General features: G+C 57.2%; 1 protein-coding gene across 7 annotated transcripts; it reads left to right on the forward strand.

Annotated features, from left to right (window-relative positions):
• The first annotated feature begins 17 nt into the window (after positions 1 to 17).
• Positions 18 to 24,973, forward strand: LARGE2 (LARGE xylosyl- and glucuronyltransferase 2). 7 transcript variants are annotated; one of them, XM_064462549.1, is made up of 17 exons: positions 18 to 147; positions 3,811 to 3,909; positions 5,718 to 5,878; positions 18,055 to 18,228; positions 18,503 to 18,759; positions 19,157 to 19,239; positions 19,514 to 19,630; positions 20,152 to 20,330; positions 20,483 to 20,587; positions 20,856 to 20,968; positions 21,083 to 21,208; positions 21,362 to 21,517; positions 21,635 to 21,798; positions 22,073 to 22,351; positions 22,684 to 22,830; positions 22,996 to 23,191; positions 23,313 to 24,973. In XM_064462549.1, the coding sequence occupies exons 4-17, from the start codon at positions 18,129 to 18,131 to the stop codon at positions 23,508 to 23,510; spliced, it is 2,220 nt and encodes a 739-aa protein (XP_064318619.1). In that variant the 5' UTR covers positions 18 to 147; positions 3,811 to 3,909; positions 5,718 to 5,878; positions 18,055 to 18,128; the 3' UTR covers positions 23,511 to 24,973. The 7 variants fall into 7 exon arrangements, with proteins under 7 accessions (XP_064318619.1, XP_064318618.1, XP_064318624.1 ...); XM_064462548.1 differs by lacking the exon at positions 3,811 to 3,909; XM_064462554.1 differs by lacking the exon at positions 3,811 to 3,909 and having other exon boundaries at positions 21,734 to 21,798.
• The last annotated feature ends 295 nt before the right edge of the window (positions 24,974 to 25,268 follow it).

Raw genomic sequence — 25,268 nt, forward strand, 5'->3', positions numbered from 1 at the left:
AGCCCAGCCCAGCCCAGCCCAGCCGAGCGGGAGGAGCGGAGCGGGACAGACGTGGCAGCCGAGCGCCGAGCAGCCGATTGGGCGGTGTTTTAAAGGACAGGGATCGGGACCTAGACCCGAACCCGGAGCGGGAGCCGAGCTGGGCAGGTACGGGTGGGCTGGGGCTGCTGGCTTTTGTGGGGGCTGAGAGGGGTCTGTGAGAGGCCGTAGGTGTCCCGAGGAGGGAGGCGTTTGCGTGCTAGGGCGTACGGGTCAGTTTTGGGGGTCCCCGTGAGGGAAGCGTTCCTCAGGCACTGGCCGCAGCGGGGCGGGGGGGTCGGTCCACGCGTGAATCTGGCGCTCCGTGGGCAGGGGCCTGAGGCCCCCCCCCCCCCTCCCTGAGTGGGGATGTCTGATGGACCCCCCGGGTTCGTGGGCGGTCCCCTCTTCGGTGGAGTCCCCTCTTTGAACCCCTTGAGGGATTTATTTTGGGACGAGCAAGGTGTGACCGAGGGGGCAGGGGTAGCCCCCCTCCCCTGCTCTTTCCAAAGGTTGAAGGGGGGAGGAGGAGGAGGTGCTGCCCCAAGGGGCTGCAAACTGTGGGTGGGACTGGAAGAGGTTTGGGGGGGCCTTGGGTATGGGGGACTGCCAATCTCGTGCTGTTTTTTTTATCGTGTGTGGCAGTGCTTCTTCTTTCGCGGGATCTGGGGCTGGGTTGGAGGAGGTTTTGGAGGGGAGGGAATGGGGGAGCACTGAGCGAGGAGGAGAGGTGCAGAAGGGAGGTCGTCAGGGCTGTGCAGTCAGTGCTTCCTGGCTCTTTTCCAGAGCCCGCGCAGGACTTACACAGCCACAGTCACGGTCTAGTCTTTACTGCACTTAAGCACTAGCCCCCATTTTATAGGCAGGAGGCAGAGGCATGGGACCTGCCTGGCTGCAGACTGTTGCAAAAGAGGGCTCAAACCTGCGTTTGGTCCTGCAGACCCTCCCTGCTATGCCAAGTGGTGCTGGGCTGCACAGATTCTGCTCCAGCTCTGTCTCCCACTCAGCCAGGGGCAGAGTTACTCTGCACTGAGGATGCCTGGCCATCCTCTCCCTGCTGCGCCCTAAGCTGGGCCTAGCCCTTGGCACACCTTGTGGTGCAAAGATCGGCAGGGGTGCATGGGGGTACAGCTGCGTGCCTCCCTGCTGAACCTTTGAGGGTGCGCAGGTTGGGTGAGGAGCGTGTTTTGTGGCTTCTCGCAGGTTTCCCGTGTGCAAACAGAGCTCTGCCAAGCTGCCCCTCCTTCCTCCTCTCCAGTTACCTCCACACAATGGATGCAGTGTGTGGCTGCAGCTTCCTCTGCAAGAATTACAGTTGCATGGGCAGGCACTTTATCCTTTCTGATCTTTCCGCTTCTCCCCCTTTCCCCCTGAGGGTTTGTTTTCCAGCAGGCTGAGTTCAAAAAGGGCACGAGATACTGCTGGCAAACAGGCTGGTGCTAAACAAACCTTTTTAGTCAGAATCACATGGATTAGACCCAACTTTCCATTCACATGCAGTGCTACCTGTGAGCTTCTCTGCATTTCCCGGTGGCCAAGCTGCTAGTGTAAGTACCAAGGCAGGTGAGATAGCACCTGAAGCCTCTGACAGAGGTTTGGAGCACAGCTCACTGCGGGTAGGTGTGCGCTGATGGTGACTCTAGGGGTATATCCAGTGCAGGCTGCCGGGGCTGCTGTCCTTCAGGTGGAAGCTCTGGCTCTGCCAGTCTGCAATCTGAGAGCTGACTGCCTAGGAGACTGCCAAAGACACCTTGTCTTCAGCCAGAGGTGAAGCTTGATATACAAAGTCCTTGGGCTACTCCGAACGGCATAGCTAGATAGTGTGGTTCTGTCCCTGAGCGAGGTTTTTTGGCAGATGCTTCCTCTTCATCCCTTGCCTCTCTCCAACCCGCTGTCTGTCCTGTCCCCTTTCTGTTCAGCTCCGTCTTGCAGTGAGCCAGTTTGGAGGACTGTTTGAGTAGCATCATGCTGCCTTTTTATGGTAAATATGCTGCAAGTGAGTGCTGTAGGGGAGGGGGTGGCTTCTCAGAGCAGCAGTGAGCCCATGAGGCTGGACAAGACTTATATTGCCTTGGCTTATGGCCCCCACAGTGTTGGGGGGCACGAGGTAAAAGGCTGGGCTGAGGGGCTAATTCCTCTCTCGACTGTACCTGGAAAGATCTCTGAGCAGCTTCTTTCTTAGCACGTACTGTCAGTCTGGGTGCCAAGGGCTCATGATTACTGGAAATCCACTGGCTGTAACTGAGGCCAAATAGTTCCTATGCTGTGATGACGAGGGGTGCAGGCTCAGCACTAACGGTAGAAAAAGAAGCAAACCAAAAAAAGGAAACACTCTGCCAGCCCATCAGTGGGTACAGTGCTGAAGTCCAGCTTGCTTGGCTGCGAGTGTCTCACTCTTTGCTCGGGTCCACAAGACCGCACCGTTTCTGGGGATCCTGACCCTCGATGGAGCGCTGCCATGTATCTGAGACTGCTCATCCTAACTAATTCTTGCTCAAAACATACTGTGCAGGGTGCTGGGATAGGTGAGAATGTTTTCTTAGAGAGCCTGCCAGCGTTAGAGCTGGGGAGCGGGATGTGGGAGAATAGGCTCAGCATATCAGTGCTTGGCTCTGTCTTGGGAGGTTGGTAGTTGTGGGGGAAGTGGGTATTCTCCCCAACCATGTTTTCCTGCCATCTTCCACCACGAGGAGGGAAGGAATATGGCAGTGTGAGGTCAGGGATGTGGATCTTTCTGGCTGTGGTTGGAAGGGAGCAGTCCTGGTGTGGGATGAGAGGGCCTTTCTGGCCCTGCTCCTTGGGGCATCCCTTCCTGCCCTGCTCAACTCCCACACTGTGGTGTGGCCATCTATTTTCTTTGCTTCTGGATGAGCTCAGCCAGTACTTTGGGATAGCTAGGGATAAATTGTGACTTGCTCCAAATAACCTGTAGACAGAGGCATGCCTTGGGAGTATTTTAGTCCCTGACACATGAGCCCTGCCTAGAATGGAAGGCCTGATTCACTCATGGTATCTCTGGAGGCCAGCACCTTTCAGGAGAGCTCCAAATCTCTGTCTAAATGAGGAGACGAGGGCAATGAAGCACACCAGGCTCTGAGCAAGGCATTGCTGGTAGTGGCAGCTTGCACCTCTGATCTTCAACGTCCCTCCTGGGGCCTGGAAAGGCAGCAGCTGGCAGGGGTGTTGGTGGTGTAGTCCTTGAGTTCCTGAAGTGTTGCTGACAGGTCTATTGCTTGAAGCGGTAGTCTGAGGGGAAGGGAAACCCAGGTCAAACAAGCTTAAGGGGCCTTTTAATGTGTGTTTTGACTTGGAGGCATTATGTTGCTGTTCTCTCTCAGGGTGCCTCTGCCCTTCCCAGCTTAGCTGAGACTTGGCATCTCAGGAGAGAGGCTTTTTGGCTTCCCAGGAGGAGCAACATGTCTGGCAATGTGTGCAGAGCCCTGCTGTGGGATAGTGACCGCCTCCCGCCTCCAGATGCCCTTTCCAGAAAGCCATTTAGAGCCCCAGGCTGTTACTTGGATAACTCCCTTCCCCGATTCATTAGCAATGTGCAATCTCTCCTGTAATATCCCAAATCTGCCTGTGCTAAAGGCTGAGAGGGAGAGGCCATATCTTTTAATAAACATGTGATGCTGTTGGAAAAAACTTCTGGACATGCAGTTCTCTGGTGGCCTAAGTGAATGGAAACACTCCAACGGAGAGGTGCAGCTGGGCCCTGAGGGAGAGTGTGCTGCAACTGCTTTTGGGTGAGGGGAGCAACTGCGTGTGGTTTCTGATCTGCCTTCCCCCCAGACTCACCCAAGCTCCCCTGAGCCCACCTGGAGAAGGCAGCAGACCTGGAGATTGGTCCTGCCACGCTGCAGGTCTTGCAGGTCCCTTTCACGGTGCTGTGTAAGTAACTGCTGGCCGCTGGGTTGCAGCTGTTGGATGTGGGCTTCACCCTGGAGGTGCAGCTCTTGCCATGTGCACATGGGAAGTCTGCTTTGTGGCCATGCTGTGGCGGGTCCCGCTGGGCAGCGCTACCATGTGTGACAGGCACGTGCCTGGCTCTCCCCACTCAGTATTAGCTCTGCTGAAGGTGCCTTTGCTTTTCCAGCTCTTTGCTATTAACTACTCTGTCTTGTTGCCGGCAGCTTCTGCTTCCTATCCCAGGTGGGTGCCAGGGGCTTGGCTCTTGCCTGCCAAACTGCTCCCTGGAGATGCAGGGCTCTAGTAGCACTAGGAGGGCTGTGGCTGCAAAAGGGCTGTGTGCTAGGCAAATTTGGTACCCCAGTTCATATCCTGTTCCCCTTGCTCCTTAAGTATCTGTCTTCAAGGTTCTCCCCTTTGGTCTGAGGCAGGAGCTGGCAGATCAGGACAAGCCGAGTGGGGATGATGGAGGTGATAAATGTCTGTTTACAGATGTGCGCCATAGTGTCTGTACATGTCCTCTTTCACTGGCTGCCCCTTGTAGGCAGATACGGAGGGCGACTTGCAAAGCAGAGGTAGCGTCAGGCTTTGTTGCTGAAGGAGGGTTTTGCTGAGCAGTTGTGGTGCTGTACTTCTTCACTGGAATTCCTGGGTTTCACTCTTCAGGTAGAAGCTGTTGTAAATTATTTATTATTTCCAGGTCTTGTTGGGATTGATGTTGCTTCCCTTTGTTTCATATTGTGCTGTGCCAGGCTGACCTGGGGTTTGCTGTGGCTAGAGGTGTGCAACAGGGCTGGTGCCCAGCACACTGTACGTTTGCTTCTCTGTTTGGGGCTTAAAAACAGGTGGGACAGACCAGAAAGATGGGTTTGGTAGGATTTACCTGCTTTGAAGGTCCTGTTCCTCCTGCATCTCGGAGCAGTGATGTGTGGATAGAGGGGCTTTAAATCAAAACTCCCGAGTCCTCTCTAATTCCTTTACCCCAACTTATTTGCATGGTTCTGTGCTTTTGATTTGGGCTGTCTCCCAATAAGGAGGTGATAATCTCTGTAGCCTCCTGGGAGAAGGGCTTGTCCATTCCAGCCTGACTTGTAGGATATGGGTGCCCATGGGAGCTGGAGGAAAGGGGTCCGCTGGTAAGGTCCCAGCAGAGGAGGAGGATCCCTTCTTCCTCTGAGGAGGAGTGACATGTGCAGGCTGCTCCACTCTGCAGTGCAACTTGCATGGTGGTTTTTGCCTGCCTTCTCTCCTCTGCCTTTATCCCTTCTCTCTCCCTGTTGTGCATCTATCTAGATCGACTCTCTTGACTGCCCTCCTGGCGCTGCCCAGGGTATGTCGCAGGGGCAGGTTACTGGACATGATAATTAATCTCTTCATTGCCTTACAAGCAAAACACTGCTGCTATCATGTTTGGGAGGGGGCCAGGGAACTTGCATGCCTCCCCCAGCTCCTTGTCCTACTGAAGAGTCGGTGCAAGGACTCGTGTGTTGCGACGGAGCACAGTGGCTGTGGCTTCGCCAGCACTTATGCGGACACATGTACAGTCCTCCTTGCATGGGTGGGGAACGTGCTATGGGACAGTGCAGTGATCTGGGACTAGGAACATACAGCGCACACACATTCTCCCATGGGCTGTCTGGGTAGCCTTGGGAGACACTGAGCTGTGCTTTGTAACAGGCTGGAGGAAAGGCACAGGCAGGACCAAGGTGTTGGGTGCTGCTGATGCTGTGCGGGGGCCCCAGAGCTTTCTTATGCAGTAGCTCTTCACGTGACTGTCTTTTGGGTTTCAGGTGACAGCAAGCTCCAAAAACTTCTAGTACAGCTGAGATGTGTTGTCTGCCCTTCACGCTGAGAACCCCTGGTTAAAGGGTGGTCCTCTCAGCCACCACCAGGCCCTTCCAGCATCTCCAGCTGTTCCCAAGTACCCCTGCAACATTGGCAGCTTCCAAAGGTTAGTTATCTTGCTTGTTAAGTAGACGGCATACATGTGTTCACTCCTTTTCTGTCGCAGTGCTTCTGTACCCAAACTGATAAACTGGGGACAACTGCATGGCAGAAGGTCGTGGCTCTGTGGGTTTCCTCTCTACTGGGCATGTGGGTATTTGGGACCTGTGGGGAGGTTCTGGAGACAACACTGGTACTTGTTGGACCCCCATGGCCCAGTTCTCTGGAGGGAAAGACCAGATTCTCCCTGTGAATCCTTGGAACAAGTGTGGTCCCATCTCCGTGGCTGTTTTCAGTTGAACTTCCCTTGAAAATGCACATCTGGATCCTTCTCCCCAAACACTATTGCTTATTTCTAGTGTGGGCAGTAGGTGACTGGGACCTGGGCTGAGGAGCTGGAACAAGCTCCCTGGGCCAGGGGAAATGGAAAGACCCCCTTCTGAAGGCTGGGAGCTTGTGTTGCTATTGTTCTGCCCTAGCAGCTTCTTTTCCCTCTGTCCCTTACACCAAGTGTTTCTTTGGGGCCACTGTTCTCAGTGGCCACCTCTCTCTCCTCTACCCCTCATTAGTGCAGGGCTTGGCATGCCAGCAGGAGGGAGCCTCGGTGTGTCTGCGCCTTGATTGGATTTGTCAGGGCTCCTTCCCTTTTCTTCCTGTTCATTGAGGGCTGAAACAAAGCAAATAGAAGAGAGGAATTCCAAAGAATAGGAGAGAGGGACTGCTGGAGTGACAGGCTGCCCCTGTGCACACGCATTCCCCCCTCCTTGGTCTGACGGCAGAGCATTTTGGGAGGTGAGGTCCGTTCCCGGCACTCCTGTTCCCAGCTGCCACCAGCTGCCTGGCTCCGCATGGTGTGGGGCCGTGGCATGGTGTGCTGCAGCCCAGATTTCTCCTGTCCCCACTGCTTAGGTGGTTTCCCTGGTGAGGCTGTCCCTGCTGCATGCTGAAGGGCCAGCAGCAAGGAACGGAGGCTCGGGCTTGCTGTCTCCTCTTGGCGCAGGCATGGGGCCTGAACACAGATTGAGGGAAACGGGCTGTTACTTGAACTGCTTTTTTTTGTCGTCAGCTGTGGTAAAAGGTTTCCCTCTTTACCTGTGACAGGACAGTTTCCCTTGTCAGGCAGCTCCAAGTGAGCCTGGCACAGAGCTGAGTGTCCTGCCTGGGTACCAGGGCAGCAAGGCACCGGCCCCTCCCTAGCCTGGAGCCAGATTAGCACTTGAACCCTTGTTCAACCCTTCTGTGCAGACAGGTCTGTGAAGTGGAGACAAATGTGGTCTGGTGCTTGTATTGTTTCTCAGAAGGCAGGGGACTTGGGAGGGGAGTCATGGCTGGCCAGGCAAGGCTGCCGCAATTGAAGCTTTGTCCAGTCTGATGGAGCCCATCGCTCCCTCCTCCACCATCCCCAGGCCATTGTGCAGGTTCCCCTTCATCCTGCCCTCAGCCCTGCTATGGATTGGATCAGAGGAGGGAACAGGATGCTCAGCAGCCCTTGCATAAAGTACTTGAGGAGAAATACATCCCTACCAGTAACCCCCCCCCCCCCCTTGCACTTAAGCCACAAGGAACAGCCTTTAAGCCACAGCCTCCGTTTCCTTCTTCCTCCTTGTTCTCTGCCTTCTGACAATCTCTGCACTCTGTGGTTTAATCAGAGAGTGGAGTAAAGTGCTTAGACTCCAAAATGTGCAGATTAGGGGGTTACTAATCCTCTTCCTCAACGGGTGCTCACATCCTGCCCAGACTGTTATCGAGCTTCTGTCCCCAGAGTGGAAACTCAGCCAAACTCAAGACCTCTACTTCTCCTCTTGCTTGCTGCGGAGGGGAGGAAGGGCGAGGGGTGACAGGAGAGTTGTGGGGGAGGAGGGAAGTGAGCTGTGGGCTTCCAAAATTTGCAAGGCGGGTTTGTAGTCAGCGCTGGCTGTCTTTGCTTCTTGTGCCCCACCTGGTTTTAGTGCTCCAGGAGCAATAAAGTAAGGGTTTGGTGTTCTGGTTTTGGGGTTTTCTGAGTGCTGTCTTCCTGTTTTGACAAAAAAAAACCTTGTCAGAGGAAGCAACTGCTTCCCTATATGTGTGTGTGCGTGTGCATTTATTTATGTGCTGGGTGACCCGGTTCAGGTCTTGTTCCTTCCCTGTGCGTACACACCTCTCCCCCTATTCCCAGCTGTCTCTTTTGTACTCTTATTCCCACGGTACACCTGAAGGAGTCATGCTGCAACACTGCTGAAAGCACAGGGCTCCCCACCGAGAGCAGGAGTGCCTGGCAGTGCTGCATGAGGCTGGTCATATCCTCATCTGTGGAGGCTAAAATCCCTTTATAGGACATACGCTGTCAGCATGAAGGAGAAGGCAGAGTATTTGCTGTTCCAGATGGAGGCACCAGCAAGGAAGAGGGTGTAGGGAGGACAAATGTGGTGGGAAGGATAAGACACTTCCTGGATCTAGGAGGGAAACTTGACCCTAAGGGTCACAGGATGGGCTGAGCTCTTATACCTGTCCCACTCCTGGGGCAGGGTGGGGTCTGCAGAGTTTGCTATGGGTTGCAGAAGAAGTGAGCTTTTGTCCTGAGCCACTCATCTGCTGCTTGGTTGAGTTGAGATATGCTGTTTCTTCCCAGCCTTTGTCCTTTGGTGTGTGAGTTCAGGGTTTAGCTCAGCAGTGTGAGAAGCCCCAGGGATGGGAATGCATGGAGCAGCAGGAGAGGAGTGCTGGGAATGGTCAGTTAGGAGTTTGTGTCAGGAGCATACTCCTTTCTACTGCCTGGCTTTGGGAACTGCCTTCCCCCTGGGATCCACTTCCCCTCCTTTTCTTGTCCCCATCAGTCACTAACTCATTTCCAGTTTGCAAAATGTCCCATATGCTTTTTTGCAGATAAGTTTGCAGTCCCTTAGCCCAGCCAGCAGCTCTTCCTCCACAGTGTTGTCAGAGCCTATTTGTAACGTGTACGTCTCTCTGCAGCTCAGGTATCACTTCAGGTCTTACAAAATACCCAGGACACCCTGACTGGATGGCAATATTGCTGCTTGGGTTTTTTAAAGCCTGCCCTGCACCATCCTGGTCTGCTATTTATAGTACAGTTGTTCCATTCCTCTGTGGATGAGCTCTGCTTTCAGCCTTTCTTGGGCACTGAGGGCACCAGTGCCAGGAATAGCTCTGTCAAGGAAGACATGGGAGCAGCTGCTTGGGCACAGCTCCCAGTTTGGCCCAGTCCCTGGTGGAAGAGGCACCAGGTTGCATCCGTGAGCTCTGACTCTTGGTGAGCATCAGCCTCCTGCCTCACAGATGCTTTTCATGCAGGGGAAGTGAAGGGATTGCCTTTCCTTGTCAGGTGCCCTATGTGTATCCCTGGCTCCCCTGTGCTGCTGAGGCTGCCAGAGTAGAGTTTGGCACTGGGAGAGGTGGCGCCTGGAAGAGTTGTTCCAGCGCCAGATACCAGCAGTGAAGGACCTTGGCGTGATGTGCTTGCACTGTGGAGGGCAACGTGCACAGGAAGCCCTGTTCCCAGCATGTCCTTCAAGCAGTGGCTGTGCCCTCTTGGTTGTATATCCTGAACCGCTGCCCACTAGGGTGGGTGGATGCCTTTTCAGTGGGCACCTGCCATTGCTCGCACAGGGCCCTGCCTGCCTTCCCCCACAAGGCTGCTTGCCGGCCTCGAGGGAGCTCGAGCTGAGGTCTGAAAGGAGCATGCAGCGCAGAAAACACCAACACCCTCCTCAGCAATGCTGCTTGGATAGAGCTGCTCCATCCCTTTGGCTCATGGTGCTTGCAGCTTGTCTGGAGAGCAGAGCTGAACAAATAATTAATGGCTTGATTTAGTGCCCAAAATTAAAAGCTGGAGGAGAAAAACCCAACACAGCCAAGTTTGAGAGACCCTTTATCTTTTCTTTTAAATGTAATGCAGCTCACTTTCAAACAAAACAATGCAAAATGATACTACTTTTTCTTGGAAAACAAAGCATTTTGTTCTTGTCCAAAACTTGTTGTGAAGTAGCAAATAGTTCTGAGCTGTCTGGAAACTGCAGTTTTTAATCAATAGCTAACTATTCAGCCAAGAACACTTACCCAGCTCTGTCAGTGATAGTGCCTGGCAGGCACCTGGGGGGCCTAGCTGTGTCCCTGGCACCTTCCCAGAGGTGGCAGGGGAGGATGGTGTCATGTCTCTTGTGGACTTTTCCAGGCAGAGTGCTGGTCTGGGGTTGTTAGAGTCCCTTTGGCTCCTTTTTTTCCTGTAATTAACCTAATTTTGTATGAGATGGTGCAGACTCCACAAGCTTGTTAGGGCTGGTCAGATGTACTGGGATATGGTCTCCCTTGTTCCCCCAGGGAGCAGCTCCCGGTGCAGGTTGTTCAAGAGCGTTTCAAGGTGGTGGGGAGATTTGGAGCAGGGGGAATCTCCTGTCATTCCCTACCCATGGGCACTGCTACCTGGAAACTTAAGACATCAGTAGTTCACAGGGTGAAATTCCTACCCCTTTGCTGTATGGGGGGTGATGCCGGCCAGGTGCTCCAGCTGCGCTGATGGCAGAGCTGGGGCTGGTAGAGGGCTTGCTGCGGAATATCTTGGCTAGGAGTGGGAGCTCCTGGCTGCTGACCCTGCTTGGCTGCTGACCCTGCTTAGCTCTGACCCCAGAGCTGTCTGCTGCAAGCCCGTGGCAGTGGAAATGTCAGGAAATGGTAGGGGTGAACAGGTATTGATGCCCAGAGCACATCCGGAGAACAGGACACAGTGAACCTAATGGATTCAGAACTGGCCATTAACTGCAGCACAGATGTCAGCAAAAATACAGATATTGGAAACCTAATCCCAGCAGAGGGAAGGGAGCTGGAGATCAGCTCAAATGTTGTTCCTCTTCTGTTTCAAGAGGCAGGCAGGGCCCTCCTGCACAGTGCCTAAGCTTGGTCCCTCCTGTGCCTAGCTGTGCTGGCCAGGGGGCATGTGGAAGAGATTTGATCCAGTGCTCTGTAGCCTCTGTGTTGGTGTCAGAGCAGCTGTCCTGAGTCAGCCTTACCATTCCGTCAGGCCCAGAAAAAGGCCAGTCAGTACTGATAATTCACCAGCCGAGTATCCTCCCATCATCAAACAACTTGTGGTCCAGGGAGGGAAAGCTGGAAGCAGTGTGCTGAGCAGATGGCTCCTCCATGAGCTCGTTGGGGGTATCAGTAGCACATTGGCAGGGGCTTACAAGGGGATGAGGCACTGGGGTCACCTCCAGATGCCAGTTTGGAGCGGGGCTGGTGTACCCCACCAGGCTGTGCAGGAAACGGGCTTGGTGGGAAAGCCACGACTGGCATGGGCATGTGGGGCGCTCCCTTGCGCTGAGCCTGGCACTGTGGGCACGGGGCTGGCTGAGTGGTGGGGGAAGGTGGTCTGTTCCAGAGCCATGCTGGAGGGTTTGACTACCCTTGGATGAGGAGCTTCCTGCTGGCAGGGAGTGACTTGGTCCCTGAGAGGTGATCCTTACTTCTAGCCTGGGTTGAGACCCAGACGGTGGCATTGGCATGTCTGGGCGGGTGTCCTGGGCAGCACGCCTGGTGTGCTACAGCTCTGCTCACATACAAGCTTTCAGAATCTATCTTGCTGGTCCCCTGCTGCAGTGAGGGACAAATGCAGGACATGCAGAGGAGCGCAAGCCGGCACCCTGCTTTCTGCTGCCCTGGTGTCCCCACAGATGTGGTTGAAGGCTATTGCCAGGTGGATCCTTCCAGCTTCTTCTTGGGCCTAACAGGAGCGAGCGCACTTAGGGACCATGTTTCTAGCTGGGTGGTCCCTTCTTGCCTTGCAGCTGCCCGACTTGTAAGTGTTGCAGAATGTCTGGTGGACTTAAGCCTCCTACACAACACTTGCATGCTCTGCTGTGATGCCCAACTCCCCACACCTGCCTTGCATAGCCCTGTCTCCAGCTGGGGCTCTGCTGGGCAGCTGAATCCAGCGCCTGGTTGCAGACATGGAGATTGGCTGCAGCGCTGCAAAAGCAGACTGTGTCTAGCAGGCCCTCATGATCGGAGTCCCTGCCAAGAGGAGTTGCTCTCTGATGCATTCCTGGGGTTTCAGACATGGAGAGGTAAGCAGCGAGGCATGTTCCTGTGTCAGACCCAGCCTGAACTTGCTTGTTTCCTCTGGAAGCAAGGAAACAGTCTGGTGACAGAAGTCCCTGCTTCAGCCAAGCTTGGAGCTTCAACTAACACCCTTCAGAGCGACTGTTAGCTCTTCTTCCCCAAGTGTTATGCTTCTGTCAGAGGAGAGAAAGTGGCTTTTCAGTGTGACCTTTGGAGAATAAAAAGCTGAACCCTTAGAGCAGCAGAATTGTGTGTGGTGATAATCTTTTGGGCCTGAGGAGAGCTTGATGCATGAGAATGAGCCATAACTGAAGCATAGATGACTGCTGTCCCAGGAAAATCTTCACCCTTCTGGGATTTTTTCTGCAGCTTGGTAGTGTTGAGGGCAGTGGGGAGACAGGGCACTTTCTTCTTTTACAACTCATGTGCTGATATTCGACTCTGGCTGCTGCTCAATCTTATCTCTAGAATATGGTGGCTGTTTTGCCACCAGGTTGCTCTTGCCAGGGAAATACAAAGGTGAACTTCTCATTTCAGTTTCACTTATCATAAGACTGGGGAGGGAGGGACGGCATAATCCAGAGCATGGGGTTTTAATCCTGTTCTCCTGGCCGAATTCCTTTCCGCCTCTGTAAATTCCTGCAGCTGCCCCGCTCTGTGCTGCCTGTGTGATATCCGCTGGCTGGCACAGCTCCCCTCGAGCAGCAGCATTTCAGCTACAGGGAGGGGGACAGGGAGGTGACCTGGAATCATGAGGCACTTTGTCAGATGGGTGCTGCAGTATGTGCTTTAAAGGTGACCTGCTGAACAAGGAACTGGCCTGTCCCCTCCCATCTCCTTTCGTAAGAGGAAAAGAGATAGTCCCCCGTTGCCTCTCTTCAAAGCATGGTGCCTTTTCTCAGTTGCCAGTCTTGCTGCGCAGCTCTCAATGTGGCGCTTGGGCCCTTTCTCACCTCCTGCGAGCCCGGGAAGCTGCTGTGTTGTGCTCCTGCTGAGGCCGTCTAAGCAGGTAAGCTAAATTGTTGATGTTCTCCCAGCTCCAAAAATGAGACCTGGGAGAAGGATTTGCAGTTTCTGTCACCTACAGCGAGGTAAAACAACAGGCAGCATAGCTCTCCGAGATCACTCCTCTCCTGATGCCGTGCAGCTCTTTACCAGGAACAGCCAGGCCACTTCTTCACTTGTAATGCCTGGGGGGGACATCGTAGGGGTGCAGCAAGCCTGGGGCTGTTCCTGTGCCCCTCAGGGCTGCTGCCCTGTGACCTGCAGACAGTCTTGCTGTGCCTCAGCATCCCCTCTGTTGGTGCACGTTAGCTCTAGGAGAGGCAACAGGCTAAGATGCCCACCCGGCTGTGGGCCTTGTTGCCAGCTACGGTGCTGTGGAAAAACAGGGCTGCTCACCTCTGTGCTTGTGGGGCTGGGGGAAACATGCTGATGCAATGGGAAAGCTCCCACTGCTTAGCTCTCCCTAAACATTAACTGCTCACTTGATAGTCACTGAGCCAGAGAGAGCGAAGGCCAGTCAGGCTGAGCTGTGCCCCTACAAAAAGAGGGGATCTTGGAGGAGTGGGGTGCCAGCACATGGGCAGCTCTGAGGGGGGAGCCTGGGGCAAGCAAGGTGGGTGCACCATCTTGGGAGCAAAGGCTGCTTGTGCATGGAGGGGTGGCCTATGGGCAGCCCCCACCTCAGGTTGGGGTGAGCATGCACCCAGTGTTTGTGCAGCTGCCTGGCTCTGCTGGCTCGACAGTCCCTGTCCCCTGGCTATCACCCTGTTGTCACTGGAGGCAGGGATGTCCAGGCATGAGGCAAAACCAGGGTCACACCTGCCCCTTCCCCAGCATCCACTGCCAGCCTCTCCTAGCAAGACCAGCAAGAAAGAGGACCTGAGTGCCTCTTTCTGTCCCGTTTGCCACATTCCTGATCCCTGCTGATGCAGGAGCTGCCCTGCTCCCTGTGAGGACATGGGGGGAGGGAGGATAACCTGCTGCGAACAGCACTTTTGCCCTGCATCCTCATGCTGGGGTGGGAAACTGGCAGTATTGGGAAACCTCTCATCTTACTGCTGGCTGTGCTTGTCTGGTGAGAGCAAGGAGACTGAGGAGGGAGGGTGGAGAGGCAAGTGTTGTGGCTGCAGGGACGGGTAGAGTTGGGATGCTTGCGTGCTGTGCCGTGGCTGCTGGTACCCGCTGTGCCCCTTGCCTGGGAGCTGCTCCCAGCCTTGCCTTCCACTTGCTGTGCCTTTAACGTTTCATGGGGGAGGAGAGGCTGTGTAGCTGCCTCCCTGCTTGCCATCTCCTCCCCACCGCCATAAACATCCTAAAACACTTCCACCTCGCCTGTAATCCCCAGCAGCCTGCCCTGGCTAGTGAGGGCCTGGCTGGGTCTTGCTGCTGGGCAGCGAGCTGGGCTTGTGGGAGCAAGATAGGGAGGTCAGGAGAAGCATGCAGAGAGGAGGCAGTGGTCAGCCGGAGCAGGAGGCAGTTTCATCCCTTGGAGCAGTGCTACTGTCAGGAGGTTGCAGGAGGTCTGGGCTTCTCCCAGGAGCGTGGGTAAGCCTTGTGTGGCTGCTGCCTCCAATGCCTCAGCTGGAGCACTTGTTACTTGATGGATACCACAGGGCAGGGACAGTACAGTCCTGGGGGGCTGAGCTCCATGTACCCTGGGCCAAGCATGGGGGCAAAGGGGACTCGGAGTAGCGGGGCAACCTGGGGTTTTCCTGTCCCTGCCTGGGCTGGGCTGGGCTGGGCAGAAGGGGGCTTGTTGGGACTGCCTGTTCTAATGGAGCTCTGCAAGGGCAAGCAAGAGCTGCCTGAGCGGGAGGTAAATGTGCCTCCTGGACCAGCGATTTCAGCGCTGCCTGGGTGGAGACCCAGCCTGCCCCTGCCCTGGGGCTCGAGGGCTGCCTTTGCAGGCGCTGCTCTGGCTGTGCAAGGCAGGCTGAGTCTTGCTGCCGCAGCTTGCCTTTCAGTTACGGGGTGGGGGGCAATTTACCTTTCATCTAAATTACTATGAAGGCAGTTTGCATCCTAATCCCTTTGCCTGCTGCTGGTGGTGGCCTCCTCCCACCACACCCTGCCTTCTCCAGGCTCCTGCCAAGGCAGGCAGGAGGGCAGGGGGCTCCTCCTTCTGCTCTGGCCCCGGGCAGGAGCCTGCTGTCTTTCCCCAGCCCTGGGGCTAGGTGTGGGGGGTGGGAGTTGCAGGTAGAGCCGGTCTCTGCATAGTTAGCATTCCCAGCCTCCTGTTCCTCATGCTGCCATCCTGCTAGCTCCCAGTGTGCTGGGCAGGTCTGGGGGACGCTGCACTCTCTGGGGAGCCCCGCTCTCCTGGGGTGGTGGGGCTGGAGCAAGCCTGGGCAACTGGGGGGCAGCTCTTGTTTCCCTTTCAAACCTACAGTGGTGTTTGCCCTGTCCAGGTGAGGGTCTAGTGCTTGGATGGCAGCTGATACCTCTTCTCTCTGGTAGCGAGCACTGCACCCCACCCATGCCATACTTGCACCCCAGGCTGGCCGTGCAGCCCCTCTGTGCCAGCCAAGGGGCGATGGGGCGAGCTCTGCTGCCTTCCAAAGTCCCCACCCTGCAAGTATCCCTCTTTGTGGGTGAAGGCCCCCACACCTGCCTCACAAAAGGAGGCAAGTGCTGGGTAGGGGGTAAATAATCCCGATACTTCCCTTATCTCAGCAAAGGAGGGATATTTGAGGCCTGGGAGCGGGAAGGGGGCTGGAGGGAGGGCGGGTTCTTCCCAGTTACTTTGGACAACTCCGTGCCCCTGGCGCTGGGGGCTCTTGAGTAGAAAGAAAATTTAATCTCTTGTTTTGTTTGTTCTTTCTTCCTCCGAAAGGGGGGCCAGCGTGGGGCTTGCAGGGGGGAGCTTGGGTTTGAGAGCGGGGGTGGGGGTGGGAAGTGTCAGATCTGAAAGGGAGGAGTAAAGGGAGGACTGGGAGCAGCAGCAGCGGGCTGCCAGCCGGCTGGAGAGGCGCCCAGGGAGGAGGAGGAGAAGGGGAAAGGCAGGTAAGGAAATCGCCTCCTGGGGGACAGGCAAGTAGCCAGGTGAGGAGGGGGAGAGGGGATGGCAGGAGGGATGGGGATGCTACTGTGGGGATGGATGGAGTCCTTGGGTGCCTCTGGGAGGGTCTTTGGCAGCTGGCCTGCTGCAGGTCCCATCCTGTGCCCCAAAGCTGCTGTCCCGGTAGCATGTTCACGTGCAGGCTGGGGACAGAGTGCTGCTCCCTGCAGTGAGGCCTCCCCAGCGGGGCCATGGGGGCAAGTGGGAGTAGGAGGGGTGCTGCTGTGTGTCCCCACCTTCTCTCTCCTTCGTTTGTGCTAAAGTCACTTTCCCATCCCTCAGTTTCCCAGACTGCTTGATGCTGGCTGACCACCCTCATCTTGCCTTGTTTCCCCATGCCTCTCATGCCGTCAGCCCAACACAAAGTGTGGGGGATGCCCAGACCAGGCAGGAGGGGTGGAGATCAGCTTGTGGGATGGGAGACAGGCTGGCAGCAGCATGCAGAGACCTTGCCAGATGCAGCATGGCTCACGGCTGTGGTAGGGAGAAGGAGTGCCTGGGCCTGGAGTGCTCCGTGCATCAGCTACCTCTTCCGTGCCATGCCTGCAGTTGGTCTTTTCTATAGAGCAAAAAGAGCAGGGCAATGCTGGGCCCTGCTTGCAGGGAGCTGTGGTGCCAGCAGGACCCCTTCTCGGCCAGGAAAAGGGTTGCAGCCCTCAGGTGCCATGCCTGCTGCCGCAGGGTCTCGGAGCGGGTTAGGGTGGCCATGCTCCCTCTGGCTGGCCTTGCCCCAGCCCTTGCAGAGCCTGAGCCTGTTGCTGCCTGTCGCTTGCTCCTGGTGAACTTGCCATCTACCCTCAGCAGGGTAGGCAGGCATTTGCATGCTGGCCCCAGGGTTGCTTAGGGTGGTGTTTTCCCAGGCTGCCTCTTTCGGCCCCCTGGGTACTGCTGGCCCCATGGGCATCTGCACATCAATGGTCTCCAGTGGGGTGCATGAAGGGGAGCAGGCGTTAATCCGGCCCATTCATTCCTAAGGCAGCTTTTGTTGAGCCTCCAGATGTTGTGTGGAAGGCAGGGCCTCGGTCTGGAGCTGCAGCAGGCAGGCAGGGGTACGCAGCAAGGCCAGCCTGCCAGCCAGGGAGAGGTTGGTGTTCCCTTGCTTTGTGTGTCTTTGTCTGTCCTGGGCACCTGGCTCTTCGGGATCTCTGGGCAGGGGTCTCTGGAGGTGGGCTTTCTGTCCCATTGTTGAGCTTGGGCACAGGAGCGTGGCGGTCTGCCCGGTCGGGGAGCGTCTCACCACCAAGGAATGAAGGCACAGCACGCGTGGCTGGAGCTGCCGCCGTGGGGCCATGGGGGTCCCCTGGTGTGCTCCGTTGAGCCAGCAGTACCGGGAAGTGAGTTTGGGAATTTTCCACGTAACTTCGTTGGGGCAGGTAGCTGTGAGTTGAGGGGGAGGCATTTGGGCTGCGGCCGGCCTCAGTATGGAGTGCTGCGGGAGTTCCCCTGAGCCTGCCGGTGGGAGGGCTGGGAAGGAGCCAGCGTGCCCAGCTGGGCTCCTCGCCTGTCTCCGTGTGGGCTGCGCCCCACCCAGCCTGGCATGTCCTTCAGGCAGTGTCTCAAGAGCAGTGGTGGCCCCTCCAGCCTCTGGAGGTGGTGGGGGAGGGACCTGCGCTCCCTCTCAAGGGCAGGCTCCATTAACCGTCCTGTGACTGGCCACCCGGATCGGTGAGGACCTCTCCAGCACAGCCTCTCTCCTCCCCTGGGAGCCCGTCATTCTTTCCCCTTGCCTGTGGGATGGCAAGGAACAGAGCTGGAGTGAAATCACTTGGAGGACTCCTTCCCTCCTCCCATGTTTGAGGTCCCCCCGGGAACCGTGCAGCCGCAGCAGGCACCACTGTGGGGCAGGTGCCAGGGGGTCAAGATGCCCAAGCATGGGCAAGAGGGTGCCAGCTGGGAGAGGCTGTCACCGGAGCAGCAAAGGGCATCTCTCTTGCCACTGTGCTCGTCCAGGCGATGTCCTGGAGGGAGCAGGAGGCAGGGGACATGCTGCTGGGGGATGTCAAGGCTCCTGGGTGTGGGCTGCAGGGCTGCTGTTGACACCATTTTCTCTGCTCCCCTGCCCCTCACAGCCTCTAGGATGCCGGGGCTGGCCAGGCTCGGGCTGCCCACCTGATCCTTGCCACTCCTGTCCTGCTGGCACACCATGTTGCGCTCCTGGCGCGTGAAGCTGAAGCTGCTGCTCGCCACGGTGACCCTGGCCGTCCTCCTCTCCTGGCTCTACCTCTTTGTGGGCAGCCTTGAATGTGAGTTGGGGGGCCCTCTTTGGATCAAGGGATGGTCCCCAGCAGAGGGTGGGGCAGGGGAGGCCAAGGCCTTGGGGCGATTGCTCTGTGGCCATGCAAATCGCTGCAGGTGTATCCGAGCTCTGCATTTCCAGGGGCATCCCTGGGGATCGGGGAGCAGAGCTGTGAGACTGGCTGGGCACACGCCGGGCTTTGCCCCACCTTCCGCACCCAGTCCCTCTCGGCTGAGCTCTGCCTTCCCGTGCCCATCGCATGCCCCGTGTCTCCTCTGCAGATGGCCGCTTCCTCTTGCTGCCGCCCTGCCTGGGCGAGCAGCCCAGCCGGGATGTGGAGCGGGAGGCACTGGCTTCGCGGGTGCGCAGGGTGGAGGAGGAGAACCAGCAGCTGCGCCTACAGCTCAGCCAGGCGCAGGCGGAGGGCAGTGACAGCAGCCCGCAGTGGGGGGCCTCCGCCAATGACGGGGAACCCCCCAGGGGCGAGCGGAGCAACCGCACGGCCTGTCCCAAACAGCGGGTGGTGCACAAGTGTGAGGTGGGTGGCACTGGCGCGGTGGATAGGGGGTGTCTGATGGGCGGCTGGGACCCTGGCTGAGTGTGGATGGATGTGCAACCTGCCTGGCACTGCTCTCCCCGTGCTCTGGCCGTGCTGGGGCCTCATTCTGGCTCTCCGTGGTGCTCAGCAGGCCACAGCCAGTGGGTGAGGGTGTCTTGCCTCTCCAGAGAGACAGGCCAGGCAGGAGGAGTGGCAGTCAGACTCCTGGTCCCTGCTTCTGAGCCGAGGGACTCCCACCTCCCTCTGGGGCTCCCTCCCCAGGAGAAGGCCTGGGTTACGGAGTCTGACCCCATAGCACGGCCCCAGGGAGGAGGGGATGGGCCCCGGCAGGGGTGGGCTGTCCAATCTCAAAAAGGCGCCGTTTGTCTCTGGGCAGCTCCTGCACGTTGCGATTGTGTGCGCCGGGCACAACGCGAGCCGGGATGTGGTCACCCTGGTGAAATCCATCCTTTTCCACAGGTAATGGGGAGGTGCCATGCCAGGTGCCCGCTGGTTTGGGGTTCCCAGATGAGCTGCTGCAGGGGGGACAGTGCTGTGGGAGAGGAGCTCTAGGGCTTTCCTCTACCCCCTGTGCCATTCCTTAGAGGACCAGAGGGGTATTTGTTTCCCCCGGATGGTTGATTTTTCTTTATCTGCACCCTCAGCTGATCTCCATCCCCTGGCAGGGGTGGGAGGAATGGGGACCACATCCTCTTCCTCCCGCTGTGGTGCTGAGTGCGCTTGCCCTTGGCAGGAAAAACCCCCTCCACTTTCACTTCATCACGGACTCCGTGGCCCACCAGATCCTCCAGACGCTCTTCCAGTCCTGGATGGTGCCGTCTGTCCACGTCAGCTTCTACAACGCCGATGACTTGAAGGCAGGCACTTGCACCTCCTTTGCCCTGTCCCAAACCAGTGCTTGGAGGGCTGAGGGGAGCAGCAGAAAGGGGCAAGCAGGAGGGGGTTTATTAACTGTTTTGCTGCTGGCCCCTTGGTTGGTTGCTCCCTTTTCTGGACTTGTTGCTGGTCCAGCTGAGAAGGGGTCACAGGGCTGGTGCTGGCGGGGTGGGGAGGCCCCTGGGGGTAGCGTTGCCTCTGCAGTGGAGCTGGGTCCCCCACTGAGCACTGAAACACTGGGGTTCAGGTGGGGTTTCTGGTGGCTGGAGGAAGAGCAAGGCCAGGGTGAGAGCAGAGGAGATGCAGCCAGTGAGCGCTTGGGGAGAGAGGTGTGTGGCTGCTGGTGGTGCAGCTAGAGTTGATGCTGCAGGCTTGGCTGGCTCCACGGCTCCTGAGCCCCTCTGCTAGCCTCTTGCATGGGGTGCCGGGCACACAGAGCCATCCTGTCCAGGCAGGGGAAGGGCATGGCCATGCCCAGCCCTGAGGCTGTGTCACCTTGCAGCCGGAGGTGTCGTGGATCCCCAACAAGCACTACTCCGGCATCTATGGGCTGATGAAACTGACGCTTGCCAAGGCACTGCCTTCCAACCTCTCCAAGGTCATAGTATTGGACACTGACATCACCTTTGCCACCGACATAGCTGAGCTCTGGGCTGTCTTTGGGAAGTTTTCTGGTGAGGACAGTGTGCTGCTGGGACCTTGACAGGGCCCTAGGTGCTGGGCTCAGGGTGGCAGTCCTCATCTGCCATGGCACCGGCACCGGTTTGCTTGGGCCCTCTGAATCTACAAGAAGACCAGCTGCATCCACATCCCTCTCTTTCCTCAGACAAGCAGGTGATTGGGCTGGTGGAGAACCAAAGTGACTGGTATCTGGGCAACCTGTGGAAAAATCACAAACCATGGCCAGCCCTGGGACGTGGCTTCAACACGGGTGAGTGTGGGCTGCCAGGGTGGGCCCTGCAGCTGGATGGTGCATCCAGCTGAGGTGACACTTAGCACGGGGAGTCTGGGGAAGGCTGAGGTGAGGCTGGAGAGTCTGGTGGGCACAAGGGAGCTGCTACAGTGTCCTGGGGTTGTTTGGCTGGGAGCAGAGAAACAGCACGTCCCAGGGGCCAAAGGCCTGCAGGCTGCTGTGCTCCAGCTCTGTAATGGCTGGGTGCTCCCTCTGTGACCCCAGTGCCTTCCTCCTCGGCACCCAGGGGTGATCCTGCTCCTGCTTGACCGCCTGCGTCGCTTGGGCTGGGAGCAGGTGTGGCGGCTGACGGCAGAGCGGGAGCTCATGAGCATGCTCTCCACCTCACTGGCCGATCAGGTAATGGTCCCAGCTCCGGAGTGGTTGGCCCTGCCGCATTCCTGTAGCTCTGCTGGCCCAGGGGGACCATGCTGTCTTCCTGTCCACCTGTGCGCTCGCCTTTCTCCCTCCTAGGACATCTTTAACGCAGTGATCAAGCAGGACCCGACCCTGGTGTACCGGCTCCCCTGCTTCTGGAACGTGCAGCTCTCTGATCACACCCGCTCAGAGCAGTGCTACACCGAGGTCTCGGATCTCAAGGTGGGTGGGTTTAGTTGCCTTTGAGACCGGGGAGGACCTGAAGGGCAGCGTGTGTGCTGGAGGTCTGTGGGACTCAGCATGGGGTCTGCGGGTTTGAGGAGCACTGGGTGCTGCTGACTTCCCCTCCATGGCATGACACACCACTGCCCTCAGGTGATCCACTGGAACTCGCCCAAGAAGCTGCGAGTAAAGAACAAGCATGTGGAGTTCTTCCGCAACCTCTACCTGACCTTCCTGGAGTACGACGGGAACCTGCTGCGCAGGGAGCTCTTCGGCTGTGCCAGTCTCCCCAGCCCGCCCAGCGACCAGGTGAGGGCAATTGCAACCCTGCCCCTGACCCCAGAGGGTGGGGTGGGCAGAGGCCCCACGCAGCCACCCCAGCTCCCAGGGAGGCTCCTGCTGACCCTCACCTTCATGGCATTGCAGCTGCAGCAGGCACTGGAGGAGTTGGACGAGGACGATCCCTGCTATGATTTCCGCCGGCAGCACCTAATGCAGCACCGCGTCCACCTGTTCTTCTTGCAGTACGAGTTCCTGGCCCTCCCCAACCCCACCGATGTCACCCTCGTGGCCCAGCTCTCCATGGACAGGTACTTGCTGGTGGGAGGACCGAACCCACCTCCAGTGTTCTGGGGTGGCTCCACAGCTTGGGATATACCAGGGACCTCAAAACGTGGGTTCTTTGCCCTCAGACCAGTGCTTTGCAGTGAGGAGCAACACCCAAAGCTGCGAGCAGCAATTCTTCGTGCCCCCCCCGAACTGGGTGCTGGGCTGGCACACGTTACTGGCAGGCACTCCCTTCTGGGTTTGGCCAAGCTGCTGCGGGGCAGGGCTCCTGCTCACACAGTGCCCTCTGCTTCACAGGTTGCAGATGTTGGAGGCCATCTGCAAACACTGGGCAGGCCCCATCAGCCTGGCGCTGTACATGTCGGATGCGGAGGCTCAGCAGTTCCTGCGCTACGCCCAGGCCTCAGAGGTGCTGAGCGCCCGCCGCAACGTCGCCTACCACATCGTCTACAAGGAGGGGCAGTTCTACCCCATCAACCTCCTGCGTAACGTGGCCTTAGCCAACACACAGACGCCATATGTCTTTCTGACGGACATTGACTTCCTGCCTATGTATGGCCTCTACGATTACCTCAGGTAAGGCTTTCTCCAGCCAGGGCTTCCTCAGCCTGCTGGGCTCCCCAGGCACGGGCGTCTGCAGGAAACGCCTTGGGCAGCAGTTCTCAACAAGCAGAAACTGTTTCTTTTGTGTTCAGCATTGGGACCCTGCCCTTGTTTTTTGTCAGACACCAGCAGAGGAGGAAGCAGCCATGGCTGTGAGGGCTGCCCTGTTTCTCCAGCCTCTGCCATGGCACCACTATAAAGTGTCTAAACTCATTAATAACCTGGGCAGCCTGGAGGGGCTGAGGAAGGAGGCTGTGGCCATGGCTCACAGCCAGGGAGACCTCACACCCTTCCTACCACCGTAGGAACTCCATCCAGCAGCTGGAGCTGCCCCAGAGGAAGGCAGCTCTCATCGTGCCGGCATTCGAGACCTTGCACTACCGCTTGACCTTCCCCAGATCCAAAGCAGAGCTGCTCTCCATGCTGGACATGGGCTCCCTCTACACCTTCAGGTAGGGACATGAGGTGCCCTGCTGTCCAATGGGGCCGTCATACCCAGCAGAAGCCAGTTTTGTACCCTTGTGCCTGCGGGGCAGCTGGTTCAGAGGACCACCTGTATCTTCTGCCTGTCTTGGGGAGCTGCGAGTTTTGCCTGGTCTCTCCATCTCTCCCCGCAGATACCACGTGTGGCCAAAAGGCCATGCCCCAACTGACTATGCCAAGTGGCGGGTGGCCACCGTGCCGTACCGCGTGGCGTGGCAGCCAGACTTCGAGCCTTACGTTGTAGTGAGGCGAGACTGCCCCAGGTACGACCAGAGGTTCGTGGGCTTCGGCTGGAACAAGGTGTCCCACATCATGGAGCTGGATGCGCAGGTGGGTGAGGGGCTGCTCCTGGCACCATGGAGGCGCTGGGAGGTGGGGGTCTTGGCCAGGCAGTGACATGTTGGTATCACTAAGCTGATGCTAACAGTAAGGGCTGCTGCTCTGCCCGCAGGAGTATGAGCTGCTGGTCCTGCCCAATGCCTTCATGATCCACATGCCCCATGCTCCCAGCTTTGACATCTCCAAGTTTCGCCTAAGCGCAGGGTACCGGGGCTGCCTCCAGATGCTGCGGGAGGAGTTCCACCAGGACCTGTCACGGCGGTATGGGGCTGCCGCGCTTAAATACCTCACCGCCGAGAGAAGCCTGTGATGCCTGGGGACAGCAGGTGCGGGGTGCTAGCAGCGTGCTGGAGAGGGAAGGGTACAGGGCCTTCCTCCTGTCCTGGCCCACTGCAGCAGCCTGGCCCAAGGGAACCGAGCTGCCAGCACAGCCTCTCCAGCCCAGCAAAGGCGTGCCCGTAGGTAAGATGGAAGACGCTGGCTGCAAGAACAGGCAGTGCCTGCAGGTCAAGCTGCTGCAGCGTGGCCAAGGTGTTTTGTTTCTTTTTTCAGAGCAGCAGCCTTCCTGTGTTACAGGGGAACCTCCCCATGCCAAGGGCCAGGGGAAGGGGTCTCCTCCTTCCCGTTTTAGTAGGTGTGGATTCTCAGCCTTCCTTAGCTCACCTCAGCCTGGGGCACGTGGCTCCGTGAGAAGCCTGGGAGCTGTATCTTACCCTGCTCTGCCTCTGCTTTGTGGGCCCAAGTCCCAGTGCTCCGCATACCCCTCTGAGGCTTTGGTGAGTGGGAGATAAGGATGTAGGGCATCTTTTTGCATCCTTTGTGGAGCAGGCTCAGAGAAAGCCTCCCAGCATCCTGGGAGGGGGGGGCCAGGGAGGACCCGGAGGTGTGGAGGCCTGGTTCAAACCCAGACCAAGGCTGGCAGGTTAACAGGGCAAAATATTGTTACTCCCCATTCATGTGGATGCAAAGTCTCTAGCGGGGCTGGCCCGATGCTGGTGCTGTTGGAGTCGCCTAGAGCAGGATGGGCTGTCTGCCTTCCCCAGCAGTGAGTGCCTGGAGCGGGTTCGTGTCTCCCAGCTGGAAGCAGCAGTGCCAGTGACAGGCACGCGTCCTGGGGCCATGAACCACACCTGGAAGCCACTGCGATAGGAAAACAGCAGCTGTGGGGGCCAGCACATGCTTAGAGAAATTTCTGGCAGGGGACCACCGCATTCCTCCCCAGCCCTTGGCAGCACAGATGTTGCCATCAGCAATCAGGGATGTGGCTGACACTGGGATAAGACCATAGCTGAGCACTGTGGTGAGAGGCCTGTGCTGGTAGCAGCTTGGTCAGGCACTGTGCCACTGCTATCACACACTGGAGCATAGAGGATGCACTGCTTTCCTCACGCTATTTAAATTATTTAATACTTTCTCATAAAAATGAAATGATGAGGGTGTCTTGGTTGTGTTTTGATTTTGGGTTTTTTGTTGTTGTGGTTTTTTTTGGTTTTTTTTTTTTTTTTTTTTAATCCTTTCTTCCTCCTGGATGATTTTGCTGGTGGCCCTGGAGGCTCTCCAGGCCAGTTGCTGCTGCAGTCTCCACTGTTCTCTCCTTAGCATTACTCTGGGCTGCAAGAGCCAGCTCCGTGCAGGTATAGGATTTCCGTCCATGGTGGGAGCGGCTAGGAGGAGCCATACAAAGCACGGGGGTCTGGAAAGGGCACAAGCACCTCTTGCTTATACTGTCTTTTTAATTTAATTTTTTAATTAAAGCTTTTTTATTCTTTTTCACATCTTTGGACCTGCCTGGTTATTTTTATTCCTGCTGCAAGCCTGTGCCTGTCCTCTGGAGGGAAGGCAGCGAGATGAGCGCAATGCAGGAGTAGCCTGAGCTGTGGTTGGAGAAAATCATCGCTGGGCTTACTCTACCTGGTGCATTTGAAGCCTTTCCCTTTCTTGTGGGCACAGTGGGAGGGTTGGGGAGCAGGGAGCAACAGCAGGCAAAAGCAATGCCTGTATCACCAAGGGGCAGGCATGCCAGTTCCCTGCCAGCTCTGAAATGGGTGGTGGTCGCTGACTGTGGGAG

This window comes from Phalacrocorax carbo, chromosome 10 (genome assembly GCF_963921805.1).
Source record: "Phalacrocorax carbo chromosome 10, bPhaCar2.1, whole genome shotgun sequence".
NCBI lineage: Eukaryota > Metazoa > Chordata > Aves > Suliformes > Phalacrocoracidae > Phalacrocorax > Phalacrocorax carbo.